We start from the raw sequence: 23,044 nt of genomic DNA, 5'->3' as shown, positions 1-23,044 counted from the left end.
TCGGTTCTTAGAATTTCCGGAATTCCCCATCTTGCCATGAAAGTTCTTAGTTTTGCTATGGCTTCTTCCGCTGTCTCGGATTTCATGTTGGCTACTTCCAGGTATCTTGACCAATAGTCCACTGCGACTATGTAAGTTCTTCCCGCTACTTTACACAAGTCCGCCCCGATCATCTGCCACGGATATTCTGGTGTCTCAGACGGTTTTAATTTTTCGGTTGGTGGAGTCCTGTGCTCAATGCAAATATTGCAATTGCTTATCTTGTCTTCAATGTGAGAGTTTATTCCAGGCCACCAAACCGTCTCCTTTGCTCGACTTTTGCATTTCGTTATGCCCAGGTGTCCTACGTGTATTTGGTCGAGGATTTCTGACCTGTAGTCTCTCGGTATGAACACTCTGTTGCCTCGCATTAGTAGATCGTTCAGTATCGCCATTTGACCTTCAAACTGGTGAAATGATCGGTCTTCTGGGGTCATACGTTTTTTCGTGGGCCAGCCTTTGACGATGTATTCCCTCACTCTTTTCGTTTGTGGATCGGAGACTTGTGCTTCGCGAATCCTTTGTAGACGAGCGTCGGAAAATGGTAAAGTTTCTCCTATGTGTTGCGCAAACGCTTCGACTTCATCGATTAAAAGCGCGTCGCTGCCGGGATCGGTCGATTCTATCGGCGCTCTAGAAAGCATATCGGCAATGATCATTTTCTTTCCAGGAATGTATTCGACGTTATAAGAGTATTGCATGAGGCGCATTCTAAACCTTTGTAGCCGTGCAGACAAATCCGATAGTGGCTTTGTTCCCAACAGTTGGACCAACGGCTTGTGGTCTGTGCGCAGACTAAAATGTTTGCCTAGCAAGTACATTTGAAATTTCTCACAGGCCCATGTAGCCGCTAGTGCCTCTCTCTCTATCTGTGCGTATCTGGATTCCGTTTCGGACATTTTTCGTGATGCATAGGAGACGGGTTTCCAAGTGCCATCTTTTTGCTCTTGTTCCAGTACGGCTCCAAGACCGAATGACGATGCGTCGGCTGCTACTCTTGTGTTCCTGTTAGGAGAAAAGTGAGATAATACCGGTGCTGAAGTTAATGCGATTTTTATGGCTTCTAGTGCCGCCTGTTGCCTTTCTGTCCAACAAAATTCATATTTTGTAGATAAAAGTTGCGATATGGGGCTTGCTATGTTAGCCAATTCTGGTAAAAATTTTGCATTTACTTGCAATGTGCCGAGCAGTTGTCTCACGCCGCTGACATTCTTTGGTGCTGGCATCTCGAGTACGGCTTTGACTTTGTCTTCATCGATTCCCACGCCTTCTTTGGAGATCGTGTAACCTAAGAATTTCACTTTTTTCTTTCCAAAGACACACTTCTCCTTGTTCAGTCTTAACCCTCTTTGTTTCAAGCGCTCTAATACTTGGGCCAAACGCTGGTCATGCTCTGCCTTGGTTTTCCCGAAGATTAGCATGTCGTCCGCTAAGTTGACCACGCCTTCTAGGCCTTCTAGTGTTTCCATCATCTCTCTTTGGAAGCGTTCTGTGGCTGACGTGATGCCCATCGGAAGCCTTTGAAAAGCGTAGCGTCCAAATGGCGTTATAAAAGTCGTTAATAACTGAGAGTTTGTGTCTAAAGGAATGTGATAAAATCCTGATGCTGCATCGAGCTTTGAGAAGTATTCCGCCTCTGCTTCAATTAGAGCCAGGGATTCGGATATCTCAGGTAGAATCATGCGTTCTGATTGTACTGATTTATTGAGAATAGTATAATCGACGCATATTCGAACGCTGTTGTTTTTCTTGGGTACGACGACCATAGGCGCACACCAGTTTGTTGCCACACTGACCTTTCTTATGATGCTTTCATTCTCTAATTTGTCGAGATGCTTTTTAACTGCGTCGCGTAGATGTAACGGTACCCGTCGTGCTGCCGCTATTGCGAAAGGTACAGCGTTTTCTTTAATTTTAATGTGGTACGTTTTGCCTAAGTTTCCTATGCCTTCGAACAAAGTAGGAAATTGCTCTGCTATCGACGCAACATTTGCCCAGGATAGCATGCCCAATGTTTCCAACGCGTCGCGGCCCAATAAATTCTCGCGCAATTTCTTTGCCACGTAAATTTTTTCGAGAGATTTGCGATTCCGATACCGGAGATCTGCGTCAAACGTTCCTACAATTTGGATTTTATCGCCCGAGGCTGATATAAGTGATTTTGGTGCGTCTACGAGTGTTGTTTTGTTTAATTTTTTGAGATCGTCCCATCTTATCACCGTAACGTCCGCGCCGCAATCTAATTTAAAATCTAGATTTGTGTCGTTAACATTAACGATCGCGCGCCACGGTTTTTTGGGTTTTGACGTGTCGATCGATCCCATAAAAAAATTGTCTTCCTCATCTGGTGCCGTTTCTACGCTCGCAATCTTTGGGTTTTGTCTATTGTTTACTTTAGATAAGCATCTAGTGGACCAATGTCCTATTTTGCCGCATTTTTTACAAGTGTCGTTTCTCGAAGGGCACGACGCAAACGCGTGGCGAGGAATGAGGCCGCATTTTCTACATGATTTGGTGTCATTTTTGTAGTCAGCTGTCCTAACGTGGGGATTTGGTCGCTGCATATGGGGTTTCTGTTTTGGTATGGCACCTCTGCTGTGGTAGATGGCGCTAACCTCTTCCGGTTCCGTTACGCTTTGAGTTGGCGCATTGGCTGGAGCTGGTGCGCTTGCCCGAATTACGGCTTGTTGTTTACGGAGTGATTCTGCCAACCTAACGCGTTTGATTACCTCGTCTACGTTGTCATCTGGCCTTGTTTGCAATTGGATCGACAACCGACTATCTGCCAAACCCGCGATAATTCGCAATTTGATCATCTCCCCTTCTAATTGAGCCCACTCGCACGTTTGGGCCATAGCGGTTAGATCGCTTATAAATATATCGCAGGGTTCATCAGAACCTTGCACCCTTTGAAGAAATTTGACCCTTTCGTAGACTAAATTTTTCCTTTCGCCGAAATATGCGTCGAATCTTTCTAAAACGATAGCGAAGTTTTTTTGATCTTCCGTCGAAAGGTGAAATGACTTTAGAATTTTCTCCGCTTTAGTACCCAGATGCCCGATGAAATAATCGACCGTTTGCTCACTGGAGCAGCTGACTAACACAGTGCGTTTGTAGCGATAGAAGCTGCATTTCCATTCAGCCCATTCTTCCGCTTCATAAGAAAAAGTCGGTGGGGGCGGGACCGATGGATTAGGTACAGCTACCGTTGCCGCGTTATTCGTTGTCGCGGCAGATAACGTCATTTCTTGCCGCTGTAGTTCCAGTAGCTGCGTAAGTATTTGTTGTTGACGTGCAAAATGTTCTGCATTAATGTCCTTGTGCGAGGGGTCATTGTGTGTAGCGTTATCGTTCGTCATTTTGTTATGATTAGATTGGGCGTATTATAAAACTTTTGCCGTATAAATGCCGATTGTTGCGAGAAAATGAAAGAAGTTATTACTTACAGTTTCTCCACATATTCCTTGCGTATTTACACTCACTTTGTTTTATAATCGCTATCGTTTCGCTTTTGTTTCGCGTGTGTAAGTTCGTCACCGATTAAAAAAACGCACTAGTTTTTGTATCGCGTGTACGTACCTTTACCGATACCCGAAACAAAAAACCAATCTCACCGTTGTCACCATGTAGCGTTGTCGCTTACCTTGTTTACCCCGCGCGCGCGTCACTCGAAGTCCCTCGTCGTGGCTCTTCTCGAGCTGTCTCCCCTTGGCTCGCATGCGCACGGTCACACCATATACCACAGTAATAATGTTAGGATGCTTACTTGAGGGATCGGCCTTTACTTGACTGGTCCGCTGTACTTGCGTTTGATGACGTGTCGCATGGCCTAATAAGAGTATGGTCTGCTATTCCCGTGAACGAAATCTCGCACAAGTCGCGCATGACGTCACGCGGTTCTGTACACTGAAATATTGTACGCGCGTATAAGAATGAATTTGCACTAATCATTTCGGTATTACATTTCATGACGTGTAAATACAATATTAATTACTTCATTACAATGGTTCATTGTGCGGTGTACGGTTGTAGTAACAACAGTAGAAAAACTAAAGACGTAAGTTATTATAGATTTCCTAAACGAGATGATATTAAAAGTCGATGGATAAATAGCTGCAGCAGAGACGATAAAATAAATATATCATCAGGTAAGATGCGTTATTGAAGACATAATTATTTCTCTTAACCTTGATTCCACGATTCTAAAATTATTGAAAAAGTAATTAACTTAATGCATCAAAACTGTGATACGACATTAATACCTATACCTAACGACGCTCTCGAATACTTAGTTAAAGTAAGAACGTATATCCGAATTCGGGAACTAAATAAGACAATGAAAAGCTGCGGAACTTCTGCAGAAAGACGAAAATATGTGAAAAAACTGAAGAAAATGGTTTAGTAGCTAATGAAAAAGAACTCTTAAGTTGTAAATAGTCTGAATTAATGTTTTGTTCATGGTATTGAATAAAAAGTTTTGTTCATATTTTAGATTAAATCCTAATGATTTTTACTTTGTTTTTGTAATACAACACAGTTTGTTACGTAGATATATGCAGATAAGCTCTAATTAGGCGTAAGCACTTTATGAATGAAAACTTTTCACCGTAATTGTTAGGCTTTCTTACTTATTCTTATAGTGCGGCGGCAGAGCCTCAAAATCGTTCATATACCCAATCAAGTGGTACAACCACATGTGTTATATATCAGATTACGCGGAATAAAAAGATATATCAGATGCATATAGTTTAGACGTCGGCAATTGGTCGAGCTAAAAGTTATTCACAAAAAACTTCAAAAAATGTATCAGTTTTATCGGATCTCTCACTCCGCGAAAATTTATTTTTATAAAACTGTGTTTATACTAGAGGATAGATAATTTTATATGCTTTCCAATGGTATATAATAATCTGAACAAATGTTATAACCAATGAGGCCAAAAAATAGAAATATTATGGGAGTTTTGCCGGCACCAGTTCGTTTCAGAACCGCGTGACGTCACATCAACGCCCGCCGACTAATGCACTATGCGCAATAGCAGACCATACTCTTATTAGGCCATGACGTGTCGTATCGTTGTTTGCTTGTTGCAATGAACTTATTTCGAATGTTGATTCTTGACTTCTTACTTAGGAATCCGTTGCTCGAAGGACCAAATGGAAAGATGTACTCTTCTTTTAATATTTTATTTGTACGTAAAAAGCACAAGAACAATTTACATTAATGCTCGCCATTTTTACAACAACGCAATCTCGTTCTTCGGTTCTACCAATCTACTAAAACTAAAAGAAACTTCTGCGTGCGCCGAATCCCTACTCAAACTAGCGCGATATACAAGCGCGCTTAAATTTAAAATTCATTGTTGCATTAACAACGATAAATGTATATTTTAAAGATTGAGTGAAAATTAACTTTCACGTTAGTTTCCCTTTATCGTCGTGTATAATTCAAAACTTTATTTTATAGCAGAAGCCATATAATTCATTGTAAAGCTTCTGACAATTCTGAATTTAATTTAGGGACGTCAAAAATAGCAAGCTTAGGTTCTGCCGTGATTAAGCGACATCGGCATTTTTTTATTTTCCCACGCCATTATTTGGTCTGTGGAGAATAGACAGCGCTTTGTCCTCACCAATTCGTGGCTCGTTTGCTTTGGAAGAACTGGAACTTTATTTATTTTGCAATACTTTTCCAATTTCTCGTAGGTACACTACAATCGAGAATCCGGTGTTTATGCATTTTCTTCAAGTTATTAATATGTATTTAAAGTAAGAGTTTTGAATGTGTCGGTAATATGTCGTTAAATATGCAAGTTATAGACTTACATTATTTAATGACATATTACGAATCTGACAAAAGCTGCTTAGGATTGTTGGTTCAATAACGTATTGGAAACATAGTCGTATTATTGACATTTTTTAATAAAACAAACTGATTAAAATCGGGTAGTTTTAAAACAAAAACTGAAACAGTGCTAATTTCTGGTTATCAAGCAAGGGTCTCCATTTTTCGTGTCTGGAAGATTTTTTTGCAACAGCTTTGCAAAGTCTTCAAAAGGACATTCGAACGTACACCCTGGTACGGTCAGTGGTTGTAGCATCCTAGATGAATAGTCCTGGTAGAAAATCTAGGAGTAGTGCGTACTGTAAACAGTGTACATACATAGATTTGATACGCTTTACCTGAACGTAGTAACTATCTTTGTACCTATGAAGCTCAATAAGTACGCATGCGCCATAAGGTGGTATATGAGGGAAAAATACATCCATGGCGCCCAGTATAGCAGCAATGTTAAGCTCGTGACCAGAATATAGGTTAATTTTACGTTTCTTAAGGGTACCATTTTCGTTCATTTTTGCCCTCATTTCCTTAATAATGTCTTCAAGCAGAAATCCTCCGAACAGTTGATTTAATTGTGGTGTAGCCACGACCATTTCGTAATTTTTTTTAGTTGTTCTAGTTAAATAGTTCTAGTTAGTCCATTCGGGAAGTTTTAAACCCCATTCACTCTGCAAATCCGTTCAACACGAGTAGGTATTTAACAGCAAAGATATATTTACCTCAGAAAGTAAGCCGAAGTATAATCGAAATAAGTTAAATAGTTTGGTGACATTTAAACCAGAGTGGTTAGATATGTACTCGTATTGTGAGTTGAACATGCTTTCGATCTGCTGACCTTCTTCACTTTTGGAATAGGCGTCGAAGAGTTGGCGATAACTAGGGCAGTACATAAGGGCAATACTAAGCAACTACAACGTGGAAAATATGCTAAAAGTTCTTATGGTTGCAGTACTTACGCGATTGGTCGCGTGTGGAGCAATTTCGAAAGCGATTGGGTTCCAATTCAACCATCTATTCCATTCCAACTCTGTAGAACGTGGAGGATACAGACTTGCCAAGACCAATTCCAGCGACTCCTGTGTTCTGCTGGAATCAGTACTGACTGCCCTAACTGTCCCTTTTTTGTATTGCTTTCCCAATAGCAATGCATATCTCAAACGTAGCAGTTGACCAAGCCTATATTCTCTCCTTTTACCTCTCTGCAGTTTTTTTTCTTGAGTCTATCTAGTTTCAATTTAAAAAATATTGCTTACGTTAGTGAGCTCGCCCAGGCCATAGGGTTCGTACGTTTCGTTAATATATGGATCGTTGGGATACAGTGTACCGGCGTCGGTAGTGCGATCTCCATGTCGGAAGACCTAGAATTTTTTTGCTTGACATTATGAACCTTCTGTTACGGCTTACTGCAAACGCCATTTGCACGGTTTTCTCATTTGCGCAGTAAGAAATCATGCACTCCATCGCCAAATATTTTAAAATATACACAGCATATCTGAGTGTTAGACCCATCTCGCCACCTTTAGAAAAAAACATGGCATTGAATGAATTTCCTTTTATAAGGTGAAATTATCTTATCACATGTCCAATTTGATTTCCTGCCTGTATTGGGAAAAACAGGTTGTAAAATATGCTTGACCTGATATCAAAATTGACATTGATATTTCGCATGCCCACATATCTCAATCACGCATTTATTATTAATACAGCTTTCTGCTTTCGTTATTCTTCATTACCACTGAGAATGCGATGATGTTCAATCAAAACGCAATATACCAAGTTGTAGAGGGTTTCCCGGTGATTTTTTGCCTATGCTAAAAACCTGACATTATCTCGATTTAGTACTAATTTGTTTAAGTCGTTGCTACCTGGTGGAGTGGCGTATGTAATCATAATACCATAAGAACATCTTATTGATTAGATTAAACGATACAATATCTTGGCTAATACTTAGATTTGATTGAGCGGCTGTGACGGTAAGGGGAGTTTTATGGCCACTCTTTTAAGTGAACTATCTTTCACTATGTGAACGGTGTAATTTAAAATGAAGAAACCTTTTTCTTCCTCAAATTCTCCATTTTTTCTCGTAGTAAGCGAATCCGACAGATGGATGGTTGAGGTTCCTCTGTACTCCATTTCCATTTCAATTCAATGGTTAGGCCACATCACTATAACGTCTTAGCTGCATTCACTACAACCTCTCGGCTTTTGTTAGCCATGCATTTTATTTGATTTATTATGAGTCATAAAGTTCAATGACTAATTTTATAAATAAGTTTATTGGCACTTTTAGTGACAATTACTTCTTATTGTTCTTATTGTTTGTCAATTGGTAGAAAGACGAAACTTGATTGAACGCATTTAGGAATCATAAAGAGCAATGGCTATTATTGCCAGTATGAAGCCCACCGCTCCAATGAAAATCTACAAAGTACCTATATGTTCCTAAGTACCTGACAATTACGGTAAGTTGTCTTCCAAAAGATGTGATATCTAAATTGTTAGTTATAAAATTTTAATAGTAGAATGAGGAATGACCCCTTCATTTCCTTAAACAAACAGCTGAAAGTGTAAGGTAGAACGCATGGAGTTCTAATTGCCATCTTCCAAATATATTGATCTCTGGCGAGTTGATTCATAATTTGGGAATTCCGAAGTAATTAGTGGGCGGGATTTGCACTACACATCCCCTAATAAAATTGTAGGAATCATTATTTCTCTGTTTATTTAAAGTAAACTAAATATTATAGCCTTTTTTAGAATGCAGTATCGACTGGTTGGCCTAGAGTGACTGAATTTTAATAAAAAAATACGCTTGTAGGTGCAGAATTAAATAGCGTGTGAACTGAACGTACAGGGTGGTTCAAATTCGTGGCTCATCATTTGGATCTCCGTCACGGTGTAGGTTAAATGGGGCAAAACTGGCCCCTTTTTGAGACGAAATAAAGCATTTGACACTGAAAACTGCATTATAATACGGAGTAGCCGGCATAACGCTCGAAACTGATCTAAGGATCTCTGCCACAGATGAAAAATTCACTTCAACCTATAGGTTCGAACACCCGACCTCCCGGCTATATAGCCCAACTTTCTACCATTGAGCCACACAGACGGTTCTTGCTGAATCAAATGAATTTCTATTCATTGTCCTCTATCTCATTTCGTAAAACTCCAATATGTAATACAAGAATTAAGAAAGTAGTAGTTCCTACATCTATCTTGTTAATTGTTATGGAAATTCAATTTGTAGCCTTTATTATTGCGATACTGACGAGTAAGAACAAACAACAACAAGATTTATCTTTACCTTAATTCTGAATTTATATTCATACATGTCAAAGGAAACCTTGAAATGCTCAGAGGTATATTAGGCCAATAAAAATAGTTTTCTTTCTGGAAGGTGGGCCAATGAAAAATCAACTCCTTACACCATAAAATGTAATTGTGTAAAACTGAATAGCGATGCAATCAATTTCTATGTGAAACGTCGAGCGGCGATGTTGGCGCATAAACGAGATATTATAATGTCACTATCTTTACACCTTATCTGCATTTCAAAGGTTTTAAGCACGCATACGTTTCAATACGTTTCTGGGGACGTGAAACCTGGAAGATAAAAATAGAATATAACGATTGTAGAAGTTTACAAACACAGCTCTATATAGTGCATTTTCCCCTCACTATTTATAGTTATTTCGCATCGAGGTAGTTCTAGAATGAGGAATTAAAAATACTGTCTGTTTGATGAATATGTAGTGCCATATAGCTGATCCCTTGCTCTTATGCAAATCACATTTTATTACGTTTGATGTTCTTCACATTACTGCTACTTAAAGTTTCTGTTACTTTCGGTTTCGGTTACGGTACAGTACAGTACAGTATGTACCACAGTCCACTGCACTAGGCCTTCTCTTGTTCTCTAGTAACATTTATCTGTGTTCTCCTGTTAGTACACAGCTGCTGCAATTAGCTCCAATCGCAGATCGTCTAAGACTTGGTGAACCAACGAGGACGTAATACTCCACTGAAGTTGGAGAGTCGGCGAGGGTGGATACTTCTTGATGAATTACCCAAATAATTACTATATATTGATCTTTAATGTGAACGAAAAAGGCACTTCACCGCACCGCGCGCAAGGAAAAAAATTCCACTACAGCTTGTAACGTTCTGTTTTCTAACCAATTTAAAATGTCAAATTTATATTCCACTAGTTCTTTAGTTTGTCGCTAGAGGCTATCCGAGTGTAATAGGTTTCATTTGTCGATCAAAATTTTTTTTTGTTAATTAACGTAAATTGGACTATTAATTTTTGTTTAGTATCAATTACGGTTTTAGTATTCGATTTAACCTAGTGTCAACCGTTAGACATTGCTACTGCAAAATTTATGTGGCCTGCTGTTCACTATCCCCCTTGTTTGTTTGTTTGTGGTGTTATCTGTTCCAGATAAGGCAAAAAGCGTACTTCTGAGCTCAAAAGGCCGTTATGACTCCTTGATATAACGTTTGATTACGTATTGGTTTTCGATACAATTGAATTGTAATTACTACATTAATTTGTTTGATAGTTATTTAACAATTATCGCTCCTATGTTTTCTGAGGAAGACGATATTGATAATTTTCCAGACTACGATTTGATCCGTTTGCTAAAAATTGATTTAATAGTTATTTATGGTATAAGTGTGTTATATTACAAATAAGTCACGCGAGAAAAAAGTAAGCCCACGAGGTCGTCAGGCCGAGTGGGGTTATTTTCTCAAGTGACTTATTTGTAATTAACACACGTGCACCATACAAAACTTTATCCAACACCTCCTCAAGCTGGTTTAAAACGTGGAAATCTTAAAAACTGCGTGTTCCGCGAAAAGCTAGAGTGCATGGAATACAAAAGCAATAATTCGTTACTATGGGGAATAATAAACAACAAAAAATTTAGTCAGAAAATTTTCTGAATAATGGCAGATTTGCAAGAACCCCTTTTTGTTCCTGAAGAAGTAATGAAACAGGCTGAGGCAGCATGTCTTAGTTTGCTGCCAAGAAAATCTAAAGACAATTACGACAAAGAGTTCCGCCAGTTTGAAGAATGGAGGGAACAGCAAGGTCTGAATGGAGTCAACGAAGAGGTCATGCTGGCTTATTTCCACAATTACAGAAGAAAATTGGCACCTTCTTCGATGTGGACGAAATATTCCATGGTAAAAAGTACTTTGAAGGTATATAAGAATGTCGACATATCAAAATATGGAAAACTGATAAGCTATCTGAAGAATGAAGCAAGGACTCACAAACCTAAAAAGGCGAAGACTTTGGAAAGAGAACATGTAGAGAAGTTTTTGACACAGGCACCTGATAGTAAATACTTGATGATAAAGGTACCGATTCATAATTTCTTTATATATTAGCTTTATGTTCATGTGTTTTGTATTTTTCTAGGTTGCATTGGTAATGGGGATATCAGGTGCCTGTCGTTGTGATGAAATCACCAAACTGACAGTTGATGATATTGAAGATAAGGGAGGATACTTATATGTCTCCATACCCGACTCGAAGACAAATGTGTCACGAAGTTTTACTATCATGACAGAAGGATTCTCTATAAACATTCTGGAGCTGTACAGGAAATATGTTTCTTTGAGACCCAAGAACGTTCCACACCGCAGATTTTTCGTGAATTACCAGAAAGAGAAATGCACTATCCAGGCAGTTGGTATAAATACCATATCTAAGGTACCCCAGGCAGTTGCTTCCTTCTTGAACCTACCCGAAGCCCACTCATATACTGGACACAGCATGAGACGTGCGTCTGCAACTCTTCTGGCAAACGCAGGAGCCGATATAACAACACTGAAACGCCACGGTGGATGGAAATCGTCCACGGTGGATGGAAATCGTCCACGGTGGCCGAAGGCTATATCCAAGATTCAGTCAACAACAAAATCGATATAGCCAAAAGGATTCAAGGAGGCGCCAAAAAAAAGTCGTTGATATTCCGTTAGCCTCGACTTCCTTCTCGAATGAAATGGATTGTGTTTCTGTTGAAAATTCTTCCGACATACTTCATGATTCCTTTAATTTCAATATCAATGTGAATTTAAATTAGATTTTTGTGTTGATTTTGTCAGAATAATTAATAAATAGTTATTTACGTTATAAGTCCGGTAGGTTACTTGTAACCATTGAGTTAGAAAACGAATCGAGGGAATATAATGGTGGAGGGGGTAAGAATTTTTGTAGACGGAAGCTGCCACAGATAGAGGCCACTCGCGTGGATAGGTTCCCGTGAAGGTACATTTTGACCGACATTATTTGACATATGAAAACGCGGGTCCTGTCACTGTCAGTTTTCCACCAAATTCAAATTTTATTAAATTTGCCATTTTAAAGTACCTAATAATTTCTGATCGGTTTATGCTCTGGTTTATATAAATAACTAACTGCCGCATAGTGTTTTTATCACACGCAATTTTGTGAATTGAGAATGATTAGCTGCGTATCATGCAAAATTTCTCATAAAGGGAAGAAACATGGCATTTCCTTTCATCGGTAAGACATGTCATTTATCATGTTGTATGCGAGGTTGTAGGTACCTAGTTTATGTTTCTTAGTTTTCCAAACGAACCGGTACTTCGAGCAAAATGGTTACCTAACATTTGTAAATATATCTCAAGAACAGCTCTCGAAATTTACTTTTGTGCTCACAATGCTTCATTGACTGTGATTTCGACCAAAGGTTGCACCGGAAAATGTTCATCAAAGATCTCGTCAAATATGCAGTAGGTAGGTACTATCAAAACTTGTAATGAACCTGAGACCAACCAATCAATTGTAGCTGTTGATCAACACAGTGAATTTAATGGGAGTTGTCAAGTTGTAGTGGTTATAGTAAACTGGCCTTAATTATACTACTGGAACACATCAATGTATATTTAGATTTGTAATCAATGATTATATTAAATCTGCATACTTTCCCATCCTTGTCTATTTTGTTTACTTTACCACGAGCATGTATTTTACTCCTTCTATACGTTTTTTTTGTTATTATTCCTATTAGTGGAAAGAAAATTATATCTCTACGCCACTGAAGTGAGACGCTAATGATAACGGAAGTGGTGTGGTACTTTAATCACAGTTAGAGGCCACTTTTGGTTCCCGTGGTCTACGTCTGGCCAAGCATTTGATTCCCTCCATTAGTTTTCTAACTCAATGCTTGTAACAGTACGAGTTAGACATTATGGACGAGGCGACGTCAGGAGCCGAGTCAAGAATGTCTTAAACGAGTACTGTTACAAGTACTACCGGACGTATATCGTAACGTATTTTATTTCATACTGTAAGTCTGTTTTGTATCATTATTTCATTTCAAAGATTACAAAATTTCATTATATTGTAAAAATCGCATTACCTTGTTTCTGTGGCAACGGCCGTTGCTATAGTTTGTACTTTGTTGACATGGAATTTTTTTCACTGAAAAAATGGACGCTATAAACGTTGTGGGATGTTCCACTGTTCCCGATACAATCCTGTCGAAATCTCATGAAGCAACCGAAAAGTTGGTTCCTAAGAAGTCGGCCGCAAGGTATGAAAAAGAGTACTAAGTGGTTTGCCAATTGAGGAACGAACATGGGGCGAAACAAGTAGAGGAAAACGTCATGTTGGCATACTGTTTGGATGCAGTAAGTTTTTGAATTGAGATTTTTTTGCCTGGGTTTCGGTGTTAAAGCGTCATGGGGCATGGAAAAGCTCATCGACGGCAGAAAAATATACATCGAAGGCTCGGTAGAAGGAAAAGTTAAGATTGGCCGTATGATACATACAACTGATACAAGGCGGCGAAAATTTCATTGAAGTTCTACAGCAGAAGGGATCAAACATTACTAACTCGACATCCAGTAATAACCCAGGCGTTAGTGTTGAGGGCAATACAAATTGTTTCATTACAATCAATGTTAATGTTTGAAATAAAGAATTACAGCCAAATTTATGTTGGGGTTTTTAATTAATTGTGTGAAGATGTCAAATTTGATGTAAACAAGTAACAGTCCGGTAAGTGTTGCTTAGCGACACTTACCGGCTCTGATGCTGTAATAACTCACCTACCGGACTCAAAATGATAGTGTAATCGAACATCTACCGGACAGTATGAAATAAAGAATGTTCCTGCACTTTATCTTGCTAGTGAGTTATTTTACGTCCATAACTCATTAGTGGGTTATATTATACCTTACTCGTTTAATTTCGTCATGATAATGACTGGATAACATAGAGGTGTTGGATAATAGTTATTTATTTAATCAGTGGGATAACGGCCTCATTAACTTACGAATGCGACAATTGCGCATACGAGGGCGTTAGCCCGAGCTATTGTAAGAGCATGAGTATGTTAATGGCCGTTAGCCCAAGTATTAAATACAACTTTTTATCTGCGACTGTTCTTCTACTGCTAAAAACGAAAAATAAATTTGATGCATTTTTTTAAATTTCAATCGAAGTAGCATAGTTAGCAGTTTTCGACGCCATAGAAACAAGAAAATCCTAACGTCAAGAAAATTTGTACGTGAAAAATTTTGCTTCTGATTTCTTTGCTTATGTCATGAGTGAGTCTGGAACTCTTCCATCAGACGTTAATGTTTACAATATATATATATGATAGTTAATTTTTGATCATACATTATTTTGACAAGGGCATATCCCACTGAGTGTGGTAATGAAGTTCTTATCCCACTGAGTGTGGTAATTAAGTTCTTATCCCACTTAAAATGACCGGGATAAGTGAGAGTTATCCTACAGGCGCAGATAAATGTTATAAACATTGACATTTCAGTTTTATACTGATAAGTGCAAATCAAAGGACACGTGAAGGTTTAGTTTTCTAATGGTCGTGTACGTTTTGTGTTCCTTGGCATTTGTTGGCAAGTGAACGAAACACCCTACTTAAAACGCGTATCATGTAGCACTGTTCGTAGTTCACCGCTAGATCTGTAAAAAACGACATAATACATCATATTCCTCGTTAAAATGTTAGGTGGTGTTACAAAGATAACAATATATATCTTTAAGAGTAGAGTAAGTTCTAATCTCTTATTGAAAATTCATTTTGACAGCTCACTTTTCCAGCGAACTTTGTTATTGATTGCCTTGAGAGAGTCTTCATCACGGATTACCGCAGTCTCCACAAGGAAATGTACAAAAATGCTATTGCCCACCGCACAGTTAACATCGATACATAAATTGTTAATTTATAATTGATTTTCTTGCAGCACATTTCATTTATTTTGCATGTCGAATATTTTTCCACGACGTGTTCCTTTGTTTTGTTGTAATGTGATACTTAACGTTATGCTCCTACTATTTATTTGAACTGAGTAATTATGCATACTAGTATTTGGCAGGGTGACTTGTTTTGAATATGTGTTGTGCTATATTTGACTTGATGTAGCAGGTGAAAGTGACAAAGTCCACAACTGACATACGCAGAGATTTATATTTATATGCACTTTTTTTGAAGCACCCGCAATCCGAATCACACAAAATCTTAATGATCTTCGGTCTTTACCGTCATTTCCGGTTAAACGGCTGAACTGATTTTAACCAAATTTGGTACACATATGCCTCGACATAAAAGGAAGATCTAAAAAGCTTTTGGGGGAGAATCGCAGAATGAAACACGCTGTACCTGCTGTATATACGGTAAACGTTTTGATTTTGTTCAATCCCATACACTCTCCGTCAAAACGGAGTGTAATTTCTGTGGGGAGAATCTTTTCAACAGGAGGGGTCATTCTTAACAAATGCCTACGACATGTTAATACCTTCCCTTGACTTACATACAAGATTTATTTGTGCTTGTACTCGCCGATATAGCAAGTGCCATCTAACTCGCAGTGTTACAGCTTGGAAGGTCCCCTCGTTAGATGGGTTTGGGTGTAAAAGAATATTGTAGGGAACATTCAAGTTTCGTTAAAGGGAAATTTAAATCACGATAAAGAAATGGATCGATTGACGTTCTCACAAGAAGCTCCCAAGAATTTAAACTTTCTCTTGCTCGAGGGTATAAAATGCGTAGGGTGAAGCAAAATAGGCAGCTTCTACAGGGAAGTTACGAAGCTAGTTTAACTTAATGGCAGGCTTGATTTTTCATTTTAAACGGTATTGGTTCCACGTGCTTAGTTTAATGGCGACCGAGGGTATAAAATCATAAGGCTCATCGTTACAAAATGAACAGTCCCCTCGCAAGTATTACGGTCAGTTATAGAAGTCTAGTCACAATTTATGATCAGTGGAAAAGCGCAGCGTAAACGTATTGATAGCGTATAACGTTGGTGGATAACCAATTTATCCTTATCGGTTTACTTGCAAAAGTATAGAGCTCACCAAATACTAATTAATAACAAGGAAAAACGTTTGTACTTACTTAATCGCTTTGACCATCGACAAGCCCATATGTACGCATAGTGCAGCATGATCTGGCCGTTCCCTTGGAGCTCCGCTAATGCAATAGTAACAGTCTCCCAGGATTTTTATCCTCAGTTGTTCGTATTTCTGAAATTACACAATTCCCATTAGTGCCTTGAAAGATTACAGCGCCGGGAACGAAATACGAAAAAGTCTTACATCGGCAAGTTTATCAAATCTTGCAAATAGTTCGTTTAAAATCTTCACGAGTTCTTGAGCGGAATAAGTTGAGGATATTGCCGTAAAGCCTACGATGTCGGCATACAGAATGCTGAAAAGAAAAGAAGAAAATTATGATACTACTAAAAACTTTCTGTTATTGTATACTTTATAAGTTATAATTCAGTTTCGCGAGATTCTATAGTCTACTTGATTTATAAAAACATCTCTCAACGGCCGTAGGGCCCTTCAGATTATAAATCAAACATTAGCCTGCGGGCGCGATGTTTTCATCATGGGAAAAAAAGGTTCAAATACAAATATTGAAAAGATTTTGCAGATAAATGAAATAAATTTATATCCCTCGAACAATTTCGCAGATTTACATATTGTTATGTAGGCAATTGTCGAGGTCTCCAAGTTTTTACCGCTCTGATTTATGTCTGCAGCATCGTTAGAATTTTATGAAACGGGGAATTATCATCACGCAAAAACCCTTGCTCCCTTAATAATAATACCACAATCAAATGAAACATGCACTTCAATTGTGGTGTTTTCCACTAAAGGGAAATTCACGACTGTATCGGTTTTATAGTCAACCATAGAGAATATTGGAAATCATAACAGGTCCACAGACACAGGGTGAAACAGTCAAGCATGTTCAAAAGGGGAAAAGAGGATAAAACATGTAACGGTGGCGGCCAGTTTTAAATGTGAATTTTTTCTTGAACTTTGTTGCAACTGTGATAGATTTGTATTTTAAGGGTTTGAATATTATTGGAAATTGTAGGGTGTAGAAATTCAGATGGTTACGTTGTCCAATAAAAGGTGGTGGAATTTCAGTAATAAAAATTTAAACCGTGTTGAATGAAGTCCGTATTTGGTGCATCATTCAAGCTTCAATGCCTATATTATCGTCGTAATAAGTTCAGGATATTGCAGCGCCGAGGTGGTGCAAGGATATCTTAAATTCAGTATTTTTTAAGAGCTAGATATTACATTAATGGGATCATCCTAAGAAAAGTTCTTAGCGTGAACGGTTTTCTTTAATTGCAGGGTTTGGTAAACGTTTGGGATGGGCTAAAAAGAAACCACTAACCAATAGGAATAATGTAGATATCGCCATTTCAAATTAATTCGTCATTAAGAATGATAGAAGAGAGAATTCGCCGTGACAGTTTAAGTAATAAATATGTGGCCTACAAACAGTTGATTTAAAAATAGCGTCGTAATTGCGGGCAAAAAGGTACTAGTTCCGGTGCGTCTCTGAATAATTCGGAAGGAACGTTTTTCAATCGCGAAGTAAAGAAATTCAAGTGACGTGCATTTTCGAGCAAAAAGAGGATACGAGTAGTTAACGTTCGAATATGTTATCGTAATAATAAACAATTCGGGATTTTGAAAGAAGATCCAAAAAACATTTCTATATAGGTGTTGAGTCACCGCACTTCTGAATAAATAGGGTGTTGAACTTTTCTGTAAAAATACCTAATGGTTAAACAATATTACTGTCAAAAATTCTCCTTTTTTTCTGCGAAGAAAGACAACAATTTAGTCAACAATTACATAAACCGTTAAAATGACGGTAAAGCTGTCAAAGAAATTTGGATTCACTTGCACAATAAACCACCAAAGCCATCGTACGAAGAATCTCGCCTTGATGCCAAAGACCACGCTGATGTAGAGAAAAAATGTTATCCGACGACCGAGGTATTTCCACCACAGTTCTTTTATTTTGTCTTGAGCCCCATTATTGATGTAAGGGGAGAATTTCCTGCCGTATTACTGCCCCAACATCATTGTCGAAACTGGAGTAAATAAGGTATACTGATTTTTATTGCACTTGGTATTTGTATATGGGTATCAAATTACGAGTTTCGTTCAAGCAGAAAAACAACGGTGACGATTGTACCGTACCCGTCCGGCATCGGCAGGTTAAGGAAAAGTCGCGGATACTGTGGATACGGTACTTACTTAATAGTGCTCATTTGCTTTGTTAATTCCAATCTAAAATTTGTGATATCAGTGAATAATAGTTATTTGTGTTTTACATAATATGTATTGCGAAATACACTTCAGGATCAGACGCTTGAGATTACTAATTTTTAGTTTTCCAAGTCTACTTTCGGACTAATTCACAACTTTTAAGCACCATTCCGATAAGTTGCATCGAAATAAGAATGGAAGGTTTCACAAAATTTCGAGAGCAGCTGTTCTGATCTGATTTACAAATAGTGCAATACTGTAAATTGTGCAGAGATGGAAAGTCACACAATTTCATGAGTAGAATTATAAATTTCAATTTTGTGGGTCCACCTTCCGTTTAATTCAAGTTTACAATACTGTTCCAAATAGTTCACTAAAGTAGGCAGAAGTAAGCCTAACTTACGCGTAGTTCACAATTTTGTAACACTGTTCCAATTACAATTAGATAGAGGTAAACGCGGAAAATGATCTAATCTCAAGAATAGCTGCTTCGTGGTGCCACCCATAACCTCAAAACTAAATTGTTACATGAAATGTTACGGTGAATAGGTATCTTTGCAGTTCAATACCGAATGAATCAAAAGCTCTCCCAGAATTACCTCCCCTTAAATTTCTACTGATTACGTGATTAGTGAACGCCTACAGAATGGCTTTTTATTTAACGCAATTAAACCAAATAAATAACAGCTAAAGTAATATACCAAATCCCACGCTACCGAGTGACCTCGCGCATAGTCAGTGGTTTGGAGTAGGTAAAGCTAATAAAGATACCAACTTTGGCTGTAGTTACAGCGACATTTCGTCTCCAGACGTCCGAAACTTATTCATAAAACAATGCTCAACAGAAATTAAAATACGCAGGAAAAAACAATCTAATAATCTAATTGCCTCCAGCTGTATGTTACAAAACTTTGGCGATTCAATTCTCAGTTATAATTGCACAAGAGGTTTGTATTTTACCGAGTAAATTTGGGTTGTTTAGGTAATGAAAATCTGTTGCCTAGCAATTAGACGAGAAAAACTGTCAACTAATAAAAATGCGACACCGCAGGTGGAGCATTTTTAACCGCAGGTGGAGCATTTTTAGGTTGACAGTTTTTCGAGTCCAATTGCTAAAAGGAAACAGATTTGAATTGCCACAACCCAAATTTATTCGGTTTAAATACAAACCTCGAGTGGAATTCGGCAGGACAATTTAACGAACAAGAAATTCACCAAACTAATCAATTATTGACAGACGTCAAACTAGTCATATGGGTAAGGATAATGCGATTATTGGTTCGAAAATGAATAAGTGAAAAAACGACTAGTGCATTTGTCGCTGGAAAAGTTGCAGGTAACTTTTGCCGCTGTCAAAGTGACAATTACACTGCGGCTTATGTGATTTTTTATACATGAGTTGAATTGTCACTTATAATTGCACAAGAGGTTTGTATTTTACCGAATAAATTTGGGTTGTTAAGGTAATGAAAATCTGTTGCCTAGCAATTAGACGAGAAAAACTGTGAACTAATAAAAATGCGACACCGAAGGTGGAGCATTTTTAGGTTGACAGTTTTTCGAGTTCAATTGCTAAAAGGAAACAGATTTGAATTGCAACAACCCAAATTTACTCGGTTTAAATACAACCCTCGAGTGTAATTCGGCAGGACAATTTAACGAACAAGAAATTCACCAAACTAGTCAATTATTGACAGACGTCAAACTAGTCATATGGGAAAGGATAATGCGATAATTGGTTCGAAAATGAATAAGTGAAAAAACCACTAGTGAATTTGTCGCTGGAAAAGTTGCAGGTAACTTTTGCCGCTGTCAAAGTGACAATTTCACTGCGGCTTATGCGATTTTTTATACATGAGTTGAATTGTCAGTAATATTGTTTGGACGGATTTGCCTTTAACTCCGATATAGTGAGGAGTGCGCATTTTCTGGCTTATCGTAAGTACCCGGCATTTGCATTACATCTACTTGAAGTGTATCTTTCTTTAGGTTCGACTGATATCACTGTAACATTTTAATTTCCATCGACGATTCATCTATAATTAGCCCTATTATTTAGAGAGGTATGTACATTTTTGGTTATCAACGAAGAGGGTTTCCTTTTAATTTTCTTTTAGGGTTGAAGTCTAGTTTTAATTTCGGGTTCAAGTCCTATTTTAGTTGTTACCAGTCTAATGGACCAGTACAAATTCAATTTAATTCAACTGTAAGGGCCAGATTAAGTAGGGAGATGCTTTACCTACCATTCTGTCGACGTACGAATGCGTAACCTTTGATTAAATTTTGCCCGCGGGTACCAACACACTTTGATAGCCTTTCCATCTGCTGATAAGGGGTCGTCATTTGCTGAAATTGGGTCCCTAGGTCATGCACCAGGATATCAAGGATTAGTACACATGGAGTCAGAGATTGTTAACGATTGGATTTTCAATCATGGAAATTACCCCAGTCGCACGTCCGTAGTGCAACCCTACTGCAGCCACCATACAGCTCCAACCTAACTTTTTCTTGTTCTCCAAGGGTCCTATTTTGAAAGATAATAATAATAATAATAATAATAATAATAATGTGTTTATTTCCACCAAATTAAAAAAATGGAAACCACAGGGGTTATCGGTTCAGTTGCTGCACAGGCAGGTTCTGATCTTCCACCGCTCCCTGAATACAATTAGAATTAACATAATCAAGTAATGCTTATAACTGAGTAATATAATACAAAGGAAAATATGAAATAGTAATAAATGCACATAGGAGTAACTAAATGAGAGTGAGATGAAAAGAGATTGAGTAAGATACTGATTCACTGCACAAAAATATGAATATTTTTTTATTATGAGACTAATCTCGATATTTTCCGGACACAGCTCGTATTGTCAATGTGATGTTGCCCTGTATAAGTCGTTTAATCATTTATTCCGTGGAGGAAGTACCTCGTACAGTTTCGGTTGTTCGCTGTTTCGCGGTTGTCTGTTTCACATGTATTTTTTCGTGTTAAACTAATTGATATACGACGCCGGGAGCAGAGCCTTAACATTTTGATTTTTTTAATGTACATGGAGTTAACCATTTTAGGAGTTGCTTGTATAAATTGATCGCGAGTTTTTACATTAATTTGATTTACCTTGTTTTTGATGTGTACTTAAGACGTCTTCTGTGTTTCGTTACATTTGACTCGACACCTGATTCTCATTGTACTAGTTCAGATACTTGATTAATGTAATTCTCTTGCATTTTATTGTCGTAATTGGATTATTCCTTGTGTTTCTGAGTTCTTGTAGATTTTTTGGTCCAAGCAACGTTTTTTCCGTGACTTTTTATGTGGGTCATATCGTCAAGAAGGCAAAGTCACTAGATTTTATTTGATGATCAATCTTTTATAAGGATTTAAACCCTAAGCATTCAATCGTTAACCAATTATTTCAGAGAACAAATTCAGAGAAAATGTAATTTCCAGTTACATTATTTGCACTTTCCTATTTGCTCACCAAGCAAACGTAAACGTGTTTGAAGTTGGAGAAGTAGAAATATAGGTAGTTCAACAAGACATACCAATTACAGTACACATATTGCTTTGTGGACTAAAACAACTTTGTGATTAGTTTAGAAATTAAGTTAAATTTCATATACGTGAAATAACTCTGAACATTTTAGAACTTGAGCTTGATGAGTAAAATGTAATTTTACAAACTGTTAGGGCACTGCGTATATAATCAAATCTGCATTTATGGGGATTGAGCTAAAAAATGTGAATGAATTTTAAATTTGCTTTTGTAAGATCTATGTATTTATCAATTCGAAAGCGTGATATGCTAATATAAACGAATTGGTGTTGGGCTTGTTAATGGACCTTCCACTCAACATCCTTAATTCACAAAATTAGGGTGACGAGCGACATTAGCATTGCAGAATACCACACCAAGCGCATTTTAAATTACTGCGCTACAGAGAAACAATCAACTGCTATGTTTGTGTTGTGCAGGCCATTAAATTTGGGAACAAACATTGCATGTACGAAATCCTTGTTCACTTACTTTATTCCGTTCATTTCCGCCAAAAGAGAAATGAAAAATTAATCATAAAAATTAGCAATGGAAAGACTCTTATTAGGAGAGAATTGAAAATTTTAATTAGGCCTTTTGAAACAGAAGGGCTTATGTTAAATTGATATTTCCATTCGAACCGCAAAGCTACAGAAATCCTGTGAATGCGGTTTCAAGTGAAGCCGCCAGTATTCAACTCTGACGACGATCCGTCATTTGGTCTCTAATTAATTTAAATTTTTAATGTTTTGTAGTGCTAGACTAGACACTAGAATCGTGTGGACCCAACAAAATGAGATTTACATTTTCCGTACGGTAAAAAGGGAATGTTCTCCGCCACGCGCCATATTTACCTCACTCACAAACGCAGCCCGTCAGAATACGTCTTCAATTGTTCCAGTACATTTTGAAGAATCGATATAGCAGCAACGAAAACTGGGCGACAATTACAGCAAAATGTCAAGGGAAAGTGGTTGTTAAATGTGCTTCCACGGTCTGTCAATTATTAAAGCATTTATCTTGCTCCATTTTC

General features: G+C 37.9%; 2 protein-coding genes across 3 annotated transcripts in view; both read right to left on the bottom strand.

The window, feature by feature from the left end:
- Positions 1-23,044, bottom strand: part of LOC116170321 (adenylate cyclase type 3-like) — a 195,495-nt gene that overhangs the window by 107,388 nt on the left and 65,063 nt on the right. For both annotated transcript variants that reach the window (XM_031486631.1, XM_031486632.1), the window contains 2 exons: positions 16,487-16,598; positions 16,287-16,414 (listed from right to left, as the gene is read on the bottom strand). In XM_031486631.1, coding sequence (XP_031342491.1) covers positions 16,287-16,414; positions 16,487-16,598 — 240 coding nt within the window. The remainder of the gene's footprint in view (positions 1-16,286; positions 16,415-16,486; positions 16,599-23,044) is intronic.
- LOC116170330 (venom acid phosphatase Acph-1-like) lies at positions 5,905-7,309 on the bottom strand. Its single transcript, XM_031486647.1, has 5 exons — positions 7,285-7,309; positions 7,134-7,238; positions 6,837-7,079; positions 6,600-6,788; positions 5,905-6,548 (listed from the first exon to the last, which is right to left on the bottom strand). The coding sequence occupies exons 1-5, from the start codon at positions 7,294-7,296 to the stop codon at positions 6,510-6,512; spliced, it is 588 nt and encodes a 195-aa protein (XP_031342507.1). The 5' UTR covers positions 7,297-7,309; the 3' UTR covers positions 5,905-6,509.

This window comes from Photinus pyralis, unplaced genomic scaffold, assembly GCF_008802855.1.
Source record: "Photinus pyralis isolate 1611_PpyrPB1 unplaced genomic scaffold, Ppyr1.3 Ppyr1.4_LG5, whole genome shotgun sequence".
NCBI classification, from domain to species: domain Eukaryota; kingdom Metazoa; phylum Arthropoda; class Insecta; order Coleoptera; family Lampyridae; genus Photinus; species Photinus pyralis.
This window is presented reverse-complemented; position numbering and strand designations above follow the sequence as displayed.